This window comes from Seriola lalandi, unplaced genomic scaffold (genome assembly GCF_002814215.2).
Source record: "Seriola lalandi dorsalis isolate HSWRI2012SDOR001 ecotype SW California unplaced genomic scaffold, Sedor1 jcf7180002052764, whole genome shotgun sequence".
NCBI classification, from domain to species: Eukaryota; Metazoa; Chordata; class Actinopteri; order Carangiformes; family Carangidae; genus Seriola; species Seriola lalandi.
In genome coordinates this window covers 79,484-90,440 of record NW_019523317.1, presented here as the reverse complement: position 1 = coordinate 90,440, position 10,957 = coordinate 79,484, and the positions used below count along the sequence as shown (strand labels likewise).

At 42.1% G+C, this 10,957-nt stretch overlaps 2 protein-coding genes across 2 annotated transcripts in view; both read left to right on the top strand.

Annotated features, from left to right (window-relative positions):
- Nucleotides 1-185, top strand: part of LOC111650722 (dynein axonemal heavy chain 2-like) — a gene marked incomplete at its 5' end in the record, with an annotated part of 46,050 nt that extends 45,865 nt beyond the window's left edge. Inside the window, one exon of the mRNA XM_087172428.1 lies at nucleotides 55-185. Coding sequence (XP_087028554.1) covers nucleotides 55-185 — 131 coding nt within the window. The remainder of the gene's footprint in view (nucleotides 1-54) is intronic.
- The window catches only part of kdm6ba (lysine (K)-specific demethylase 6B, a), a 94,443-nt gene that overhangs the window by 8,567 nt on the left and 74,919 nt on the right, over nucleotides 1-10,957 (top strand). The window lies entirely within an intron of this gene.

Sequence of the window (10,957 nt, the reverse complement as noted above, 5' to 3'; positions counted from 1 at the left end):
CCCCTTTGACCCCCTGTTACCCCCCATCCACCCCCTCACCCTCATTCTCCCCAGGGCAAGCCCACAGCTCCCAGCCCTGTGTGCCTTCCTTCCCCTCCCTCCTCCACCTCTGCCTCCCCCTGCCTTTGTGTGTGAGGGGCCAGCAAAGGGAAAGAGGAGAGGGAGGCTGCAGTGGAGGAGAGTGAGAGACAAGAGCTGGAAGAGAGGGATCCTATAGATCACATGTGAAACTAGAGCTTGAAACCTTTTACATGGTCTTACTTGAGTGGATTTGCACATCGAGTGAAAGCTGTGCATTCACCTACTCAAGTGTTGTCAGTGTCCTATTGTCCCTGTGTTGCATACATGTGAACAGAAATATCCTATGAACAGCAGTATAGAGATGAATACACATTTATATCTACTTCTAGTGTACTGTTGTTGCTGTTGCTAGTTAATACTTACTATTTTTACCTCCTCTAGTAGTTTGAAGTGATGTGAGTTTGATTGCTCTTACAATAATGTATGCTGTAGTATAAATCAACCAATGGCCTTAGAAACATAGAAACTGGAAATAAAGTGGTGTGTTACCTTTAGTTGTCCCTATACATAATTTTGTCAGCCAGAGGTGGTTGTTGTTGTTGTTGTTAATGTTGTAGTTTTTGTCTGGTTAAGGCTGCTGATGCAAAGGATTACAAGACGAGAAAAAATGGAAACGCCTGATGCAGATTTTCAAGATTTTCAGTTTTTATTACACAGTATAGTCCACTTTCAAGCCACTGGAGCCCCATGACTTCTGCTTGCTGTACATGCTGCACATGACACATATCAAACAAACAACCTCGAACCTTTTCTAAACTATTGAAAACTGTGACCAAAGTTCTGTGCATTTTTTTGATCAATGTTGCACATCCAGCCTGAGAATCCTGTGTATGAATCCCATTGATCCAAATTCATGTCACCGTATGAAAGATTAGTGATGTTCGTATATTAATCAAATCATAAAATGTTCATCTGAATAGATTTACCTGTCTTCAGCACTGACATGTCATGTTTAAACCGATAACACACTGTACACACAGAGCTGATTGACCTAAATAAATACTATGGACAAGCTGTAGTTAAAGGGATCTAAATCCAGTATATTTTGTGTGTATTTATAGTATGTCCCAGTAAGACTCAATAGGGGGCAGTATAGAGCAGCACAGACACACATACTCTACCAGTATACCGTACCTATATATAATTTAGGGCAACTATAAATGCATCGTTGCATGGTAAAGATCTACATTCACAAGCAACACATTTGCTTACATGACCTGACTGTTGGAATAACTTTCCTTATAAACGGCCATTTTTCGATTTTTTATTTATTTATTTATTTATTTTTTATTTTTTTTGCAGGTCTTGACGCAATAAGAAGTCAGGCCTCAAGTAGTCTAGGTATAACCTATTACAAAAAGGGTTCTGAGAGCTCTATCCAAAATCATCATCGCCCATACAAACATATTTAGAACCAATGAACACAACTTCACACTGTGGCCCAGGTCATTGAGTTCGGACAGTGGAAATGGACCATTATGTGGCTAAGAGGGCTTTAAGGTTAGTGTATTCATAGTTAACCAAACAAGGTGGCTAGACGCTGCAGACGTCATTTACCTACTGACCTACCTAAATGTCCCACTGAGCACATAAACACGCACACACACAAAAATACAGAAAAAGTGACATGTAAGCGAATGTGGGACTCAAACTCATTAGGTTTATGAGTGTGTAAGAGAGTAAGAGAGCAAGTGCTGAGGCCGGCGAGTGAATATACACTTGAATGTGTTAATAAGCTTGTCTCAGTATGTGTACATGCATTATGCATTTACTGTCCAAAGACCCACAGCACCACACATGAATTTTTAAAACCCAGGAAACAGAAAGGTAGATCACACTGGGTGCATTTGCATGTGTATGTGCATGCATCTGTGAATGTGTTTGAATCTGTGTGTATGTATGTGTGAAATCCACTTGCCGGGAGTGCATGCTCAATAGGAGAGTATATTCCTGGAAAGCCAGCTGCCACTCCTGTTATCACAGCTAACTCGATTAGAGGAGCTTCTACTGCCAAGCCCTCTGCTCTGAGAGCTGAAACATGCGTACACACACATTGGAGGACCCGTACTATTGATTTAATTGAATCAGCCAAAATAAAGTACATAAAATTCCCAACAAATGCTACATTGTAAGCATTGCAGTTATAGCTTGTGGCAATAAAGCTCCATCATTAACATGGATATTTTATACCGATAATATAAAACCCGTCTTAGACATATATAAAACCAGATAAGATCAACCCTGCAATATTCAAGTGAATGAAATTAAAATAACCTAGCTTGGCTATGCAAATTGCCCCTAAAAGTGTATAGGTTCATTACATTTCAGAAACATTAGACCACAGAAAGCATGACTTCAGTCTTCAGGAATGTGTGTTGTGTAGGTCTTTAAATTCATTGTACCCAATGTAGCCTCCAAGATGGCGTCCTAATATGTACTTTTGCACATCATTAATAGAAAACAGCACTTTGCTACTGTTGTACCAATTAACCCCAGAAAAGTAGAAATGTCAGTTATGCAGCCAGCCTTTGATGTGAGGTGCTGACCTTTCCCAGTGATCATGCTAATCATTGATTGCTTAAATAAACACAGGCAACCATAAGAGGCCATTATTGCCCCCCACCCCACCCAAAGCCTTCCTATGGATGGCAGTTATAATTAGGCCTCGGGGTAATTGGCTAGCTGTTGGTGGGATACATACATCGTCTATCGTCAAACCCAAGAGGAAGCTCTGCTATTACTTTTAATTACCTGCTGTTAAGTTTGACAACTGACCCTGTGCGCTGTTTTTGGAGCTGATGGTTGTGTTCCATCTTGTGTGAGAGGAAGGCATAGTGGATATCTCCAGTGTGGTCACTGCCACAATGGCTCAGATGGATCGCTTCTTTAGTTACACACACACACACACACACACACACACACACACACACACACACACACACACACACACACACACACTCCCAAACACACAAACACCCACACACACAGTGGGGTGAACAGACACACTTCTCTTGTCGTCCTCTGTGCACTGGCTTTTCAGGCAGCAGACCCATTCATCATGTGTCTGTCTGTAAAGGAGCTGCTATTCATTGTCTCTCCTCCTGCTTATTCTCCAGGAGCCAGCCCGCCTCTTACTCTATCTCTCTACCTCTCTCACTACTTCTCTCTTTGTCTTTCTGCCCCCCTCCATCTCTCTCTTCCTGTCTTTATATCTCTCACACCCTTTATATATCTTGCCTCACTGAGAGAACAAAGAGGACATAGCTAGTTACCTTGTTGGCGTCTGCCTGCCCGTGTGTGTGTTTGAAATGTATGAATTGTGATGTTCAGGATTCGTCTCACAAAGCTAGTTTCTCCGGTGATACAGAAATCACTTGAACCTTTATTAGTGTTTAATATATTATGGAGGGCTAAGAAGCTAGAACAGAAACCTGCTATGTAGCCTGCTGTAGTCATTCAGTTAATAACAGCTAACATTCATTATAGTGGATACTCGCACAAAAAAACCTAAACTATTGATGCAATCCTCAGTTTAAACTGTATTCATGTAAGAAAATGTAGTACGATCACTAGCTGTAGTGAATGTGTGAAGGGAAAATATGTTTTCACCATGCAACTTCATAAAAATGTAGTCTATAGTCACTTTGCCTTTTTAGTAATCTGGGTGTTGTATTTAACCAGTCATACTTCTTGTGTGTCTCTTCACAATCATGTTGTTTAGACACTGTTAAAGAATAGTAATCTTAAATGAAAAGTAGGATTCCTCATGACAGCTGTCACCGGTCACTAAAACTGTTTATTAAGCCCTTTGCATACAAAGAAGCTGCAACAAAACCAAAAAGATTCTGCTTTACACAAATATTTCATGACAGTATTTGATGGACATGTGGCCATCCCATCCATCCTCCATTATGGTGGAGTTATAGTGAAGAGGTTGGGCTTGACCATATGTTATGCCATAGCTGACGCGCATCGCCTCATAAAGATAACTTCATTGATACCTCTTGGATTCCATAAGAGCTGTGATCAGCCCAGGCTTTCTCCTACAAGCTGGTGCAGATTGTTGATAGTCAAGACAACATTAAGGAAGTTTCTGTTCTTCAGTAACATACATTTAGAAAAGACATCTCTCCACTGCAAACCTGCTCATCTCAATCGTCACTTTCTGTCACTGCGAATGAAAGACCATAAACACACACAATACCTCAGTGGTAGTCTCTAATTCAGTCATGAGACAGTTCCCACTGTCCCTCTATATCATAAAGTTAATGAAAGACTGTAAACAAAATTGCTGTGGGGAGTGTAATTAAAGCACAGCTGCCAAAGCAACTTATAAAATCTCCAGAGCATTTACAGTGAATGTACATGTGAGAAAGGAGAACACTTTGCCTTCCAACCTTGAAAGTGAATGTGATGGAGGACTCTGGGGAAAGTGTACTTTAACTTGAGGACACAGACCGACAGATGGAAAAACACGATGTGTGACAATGTGTTTCTTCTCGTCAGTATGAGTATCAGAGGGTACTGAGCAAGGTTTTTCATGTAATGTCTGTCGGATGAACACCTTTTCCAGCCCTTCAGTTTCTTTTATTGTTTGTACCACTTAAAGGGGTTTCACATCCGGGACTGGGGCTTGGATGTGAGTACACTTGACCCCTTAGTCCAGTTGGTTTGATTAGTGTGAACACTGTAACGTACCTGAGCGCGGACAAAAAACTGCCTGGGTCCACTTGAAAAGGTGGTGTCAAGTACGGCTCGCATCAGGTGTGAGAAGTACTGTAACAAACCACAGACGTTGACTGCTAGAAAGTGACTGCGAGTGTACTGTTTTTATTGGCATATCGCAAACCAAATAGGTGCATTCTGCCACCTACTGTATCAGAGAGTGTACATACACAGGTGTACAAGGGTACAGAACAACATAAATGTCATACCCAGCCATGGCACGAAGTAGCTGCACCTAATATGAAAATGCCCTGAGACACATTCAGTTACACATACACAGGTGTGGAGCAGCAGAATTTGCTGGATTTGTCAACTTTTTACTGTATGTTTCTTTTCTTTTATCTGTGTGTGTGTGTGTGTGTGTGTGTGTGTGTGTGTGTGTGTGCTTGCGCGCTACACAGGCCACATCCAGGGCCAAGAACAGGGTTGTGTTGCCATGGTGAAAATGAAATCCAAAATGCAGAGTTGCAAGGAAACCCCTGATTGGCTTAGGAGCTATGCTTCGGATTGTGATGCATGCTGTCAGCCGGCCAATGGGAGCAGGCCGAGCCAGGGCTGTTGCTAAGGGGAGTAGCTTGGAACATAGTCAGCTGGGTTTTCTCTCTCTCTCTCTTCTCTCTCTCTCTGCGTCTCCCAGTCAGTTTCTGGCTCGCTCATCTGTTCTCTCCTGCTGCTCGCTCTGCCTTTGCCCTCACTGACTCCTTCTCTCCCTCCTTCCTGTCTCCCCATTGCTCTCCCCCTACATTTTTTTTTTTTGCACTTATACACGTGCGAAAGGGGAAAGAGCACATGTTGAAAAATTCACTGAATATTTCATGCAGCTTGTTGTGTGGGGCCGGGGCTGTATCCAAAGAAACCCTGCACATAAAGTGGTGTGTGTGTGTGTGTGTGTGTGTGTGTGTGTGTGTGTGCGCGAGTGTGTGTGCGTGTGTGTGTGTGCGTGTGCATGTGCGTGTGTGCGTGTGCGTGTGTGCCTGTGTGTGTGTGTGTGCCTGTGTGTGTGTGCCTGCATGCAAGGAAGTTTGCATGTTTGTCTGTTTGTTTATTATATCATGTGTGTTTTCTCAGACTGTGCATCTGTCTGGGCTTGCCGGTCTGTGATTGTCCTTGTCAGATTGACATGATTATTTTCTTCTTTTTCTTGTACCTTTCTTTATATGCTTGTGCATATATATGTGTGCTCCTGCTGTCTTTTATGTCTCCATGTTTGTATCTTTAAGGTTTGTGAAGGGATGGTATATTTTTGTGTATATTTAATGTCTGTGGGTTCATGTCAAAGAGCTCTCCAGGGACTTGGGGCTCTCCAGCTGAAGTGGGGTGTGTTTGAACAGGAGCCAGGTAGTGTTGGGTACGCGCCTGGAGTCACGTAGGGCTGAACCCCTCTACTTCCTCCCCTCCTCCATCTTAGCACCCTAAACCCAACTGCTGGGTTATTACCGCTATTCACTTCAAACTATATATCTCTAAACGGCTGAACACAATTGCTTACCCCTCAACTACAAGTCTTGTTAAGGTGATGTGGTAAACAAAAGGTTTTCCACAGCAGCATTTAGTAGGAAAATTGTAATCAGTGTCACAGAAACACATAACAAACCAATCACACAGAATAAGAATAAGTGAATAAAAATAAACTCAAGTTGAATATTTGAAATAAAAGCTCTTGCAAAACAGAAGAATCCATATTCGAGTGTAAACCTTTATCTTCAGGGTACAGGGTTGCTTAGTCTCAAGCAATCTGATATGTCACTGACAACTGACATGTGAACTCACTGCTGATGATTCCCATAATGCATGTCTGTGTGTGCCTTAGTGGTTGCCATGCCAACTCTTGTACAACCAAGCTGTAAGCTAACGGTCTTTGTTGATTTCTCAGGTTTTTATTGTAGTTTTTCCAAGCAACCTGAGCCACAGTTCTACTGATATACTGTAGATACAGAACACATAAGCTCGGATCTGTCCATCTTATTAACGTCACTTTGTTTGCCTCCAGTATCATTATGTGTGCTAATGACAAACATAACGCATTGGAGTAGGCTGAGGTATTGCGTGTGCATCCACTCATGAGAATGTGGGTTAGTATCAGTCACATAGAGTCATTGTCAATTATTTATTTATGACAGAGTTGCTGGATGAGTTGTCAACTGTCAGACTTTATTTGTGCAGCATTTGATTTGTTCGCGTTGGTCTCGAGGCAGCGCAAGTGGAGTTTAATATCTAGATCAAGCTAAATGAATGAGGAGATCTGAGTTACTGTACTGAGTCATGTCTATGATCAAACTTTGCCAAGAGGCAGCAGCAGCACAAAGAATGACCATTTTGTTTGTTTTTATGAAAGGCAGGAATACTGTACGTCACCCCACAAGTCGACAGAAGCAGAAACAAAGTATCCGCTCTCTCCAGACATTTTTCTGTCCCCACCCCCTCAGTTCCTTCCTCCTCTCATTTCCTCCTTCCACACTTCCTGTTTCCTGGCTCTCATCCTTTCTTTGTTCAGCTTTCTCTCTCATGTGGCACATTTTTTTTTCCTTCCGTTGTCGTTTCATGCATTTTTTTTTCCTACGTGTGTGTGTGTGAGTGTGTGTGTGTGTAATGGATCTATTGTGCCGATGGGGGAATCAGTGAAGTGAGGCTTTGTACTTATGAATCAAACTCCACTAATAGAGCATAGCTGCCTTTTGAGATGACATAACACACACACACACACACACACACACACACACACACTGTGGCCATCCCACAGCCCCCAGTCATTCATTCATAATAATCCTCGCAATCAGTTATTCAGAATGAGTGATGGAGGGAGAAGAGGGATGAGTGAAAAATGGGGAGCGGGAGGGAGAAGGTAACACTCACTCAATTCATGTGAAAACAAAGCAATTACAGCATTATGAGTTGTGTTAGGTGGGTGCGTGTGTGTGTGTGCGCATGTGTGTGCGTGTGCACGCGTGCGTGTGGTAAAGATGAGATCAAAAGCAGGAGCCCCAGCTGGCTCTTAGCTCTCCCATTGGTTTCATTTGGGTTATCACCATTGTCCTCTTATTGATACTGTGTGGGTCTGTGTGTGTGTGTGTGTGTGTGTGTGTGTGTGTGTGTGTGTGTATATGTATATGTATGTGTGTTCCCTTAATGCAAAAAACAATTCACCTTCAAATACCCAGGAATGAGTGTGGTAAACATAGGTGTGTTTTCAAGATAACACACACACGTGCATATGTTTTCCACCTCTGTAAAAATGGAAAACATTATACACATGTGCATGGGCATACATGCTCAGAAAGTTTCCTAGTGTGCACTGCAGTCAGTGGGACTTATTGGAGGAGAAGCAAGCAGTCAGCCGCTGTATGGGAGTTTAAAAATAGCAGTAACACACACACGCATTTACACACACACACTCGTCGGCTTGCAGCTCAGAAACAGAAGAAGCAAAAGGCATGCGAGTGGCTGAGCCCAGTCTCTTTTCCTGTCTTTTCTCTTTTTTCCTGTTTTTTTCTTTTTCCTTCTGTCTCATCTGTCCTTTTGTGACTTTTTTCCTCCTCTCCCTCTGCTTGCTGTGCACAAAACAAAGACAGAGACAGAAGGGAAGAAAGAGCAAAGAGGTAAGAGAAGGTCTGTGAGCAAGAAAGAGGTGTTAAAAATAAAGCGAGCAGCTGTGCATCCTTGGGAATCAAACTTGCCAAGTTTGCATCACCGCAGCGCCATGTGCATATGTTTGGGTCAGGCACATGCATGTGTATGTGTGTGTTTGATGTCCCATCTGCATGTTTCTGTGTGTGTTGAAGTGGCAAAGTCTGCATATATTGAAATGTCTATGGCAGATAGTGACGCTGAGACTTAGGATGAAAGAATTTCAGTAATCTCTCTCTCTGCTTCACGGGCTGAGATTTATATTGATGCTGAAAAAATGAAAGGTTCTGAAGGAAGGAGAAACTGAAAGAGTGTAAAAGATTGAGTGCAGGGGTAGAGCAGGTGTCATGGTGAATAACAGAACACACATTTATTGCCAATATTTATTACACAGTTTACACAGAAAGTTCCCTTCACCACCCCTGTTTGTCTGTGTGTGCCCGCGTGTGTTTTCCATGCAGCACACTGCAGTTATTATTCCTCCACAGAGAGGGAGAGAGGTGGAGGAGTGATGATGAAGAAGTAGAAATTTGATGTCGGAGACGATGAGAGAGAGACAGAGGGAGGAGGAAGATGAAAGCGAAGAAGAGAGAGAGAGAGGAGATGATTATGCATTTTAAGATAATGCTGGCTTTGAAGAGAGAAGAGAGGGAGCTGCAGGGAGATAAAGAAAGAGGACAGCAACAAAGATGAATTTTCTTTTTCTATTTCTTTACCTGCACTGTGTCTTTCTCCATTTCACTCTCTTACTTTCACTTGCTCTCTCGCTGTGTTGCTCTGCTATGGAGTTATTTTTAGCCCTGACTCTTCTGTCTGACTGCCTGTGAAAATGTGGAGCTACATTTAAAGTAAAGGTCTAGATGGCAATTCTGTCTTTGTCAAATGAGTCTCAATAAAGAGAAAAACTCTAGTGAAATTCTCAGCCTGACTCGTGCTCGCTGCCTTTGATGTGCTACTGAAAACATTCTCACAAGCTGAACTGCACATGCATGAGACAACGAAAGACGTAAATACAGCAGTAAACGAGGACTTTTTTTCTGTGACATCTAAGATGTGATTTTACGGGGCAGGTGATATTTAGGGCAACAGTCACTCATACAGTTGAAAGCTCCAGAACGGCACTAAATGGACCTTGTGGTGAGTTTATTTTTATTGAGAGAAATAGGTTTTAAAGAACAAAATCATCACTTGAAGTCGTCACTCATTGCTAAAGGCAGAGAGTAGTCTATATGTATGTGACGAAGGTTGTCACCATTAGCATAACTTTCCACTGTTAAGTCATAGAACTACACAGAATCACATTACATAATAATTACCAAATGAAGTAAAGTTTCAGTTTCACTTCTGCTTCTTTTTAACACTTGCTCAGACTCATTTAACCACACATGCACACTTTTTTCCCTCTTGCCCACTCACTTGCTCTCTCTTTTCAAGAGGTCAATTAAATGTGTTTTAAATGTCAGTATCATGACATTAAGTCTTCATCCCTAATAGAGACATCTTGTCACAAAAGCCCAGGGGTGTCAGTCCCCTGCTCTGTCCCACCTAGGAACTGCTAATGTGGACTTGAGCGGTGTGACTGTGTGGGTCTGGGTGGGACATGAGTCTGAGTCTGACTGTGAAACAGTGCGTGTAACAGCCACACAACTGAACACAGAGCCTGCTTTTCATTATTTCTAAAACGTTGACATTTTGAGATGCAAAGTTTTACTCTAACAGCAACAATAGACGCCAAGTGACGGGCCATAAATCAGCTGAAACATACTGTGACATTAAATGCGCGTCTTGAAATGCTCATTTGCCCGTCTTTGTACTGTTGCTGCGGCATCAAGCAACACTCCACTGCTCGATGTTTTACATTCAAACAGCCACCAAAAAAAATCACCTTGTCTCGGTCTGTTCTGTTCTTAATTCCATCCACATACTTAGATGTTGCTTTATTGATGAATCTCAGCATAAAGGTTCAGCTACTCTAAGCACTTTAAGGCAGCAGTGATCAGCCTTATCAAATGAGCGTATACCGTACAGCAGGTATTCGTCAGTCTGTGTATGTGAGAGAGAAAAACAGACAGTGTCACTGTTCCTCATAACAATGTGACAGACAGGAAATCAGAGTCAGCTTCTCATTAAATTGAAGTTTCCTTTATCTGTTTCTTGTAACTGCACACTTGTCTCACTGAAACACTGTATGTGTGGATACGTAGGTTGGACCAAAGATGAACTATTACTATATACCGAATAGCACAAATTTCTAGTTAAAGGAAGTGGTCAGGTGTTGGTATTTGTCAGCTTCTGCTCTGTAATTGAAAGGATTTGTTCATTCATCTGATGGTGTGGTGAGGGTTATTTTTCATTAGACATCACCATGTTGTATTTTTTCTAATAGTAAATGTTTTGCATGAAGTTGAATAATTGGTAGTTTTTGCAGCTTTTGCAGACATCTTTTCTTTTTTCTCTCCCAAAACACACTCTCTCTCTCTGTCTCTCTCGCTCTCTCTCTCTCTCTCTCTCTCTCTCTCTCTCTCTC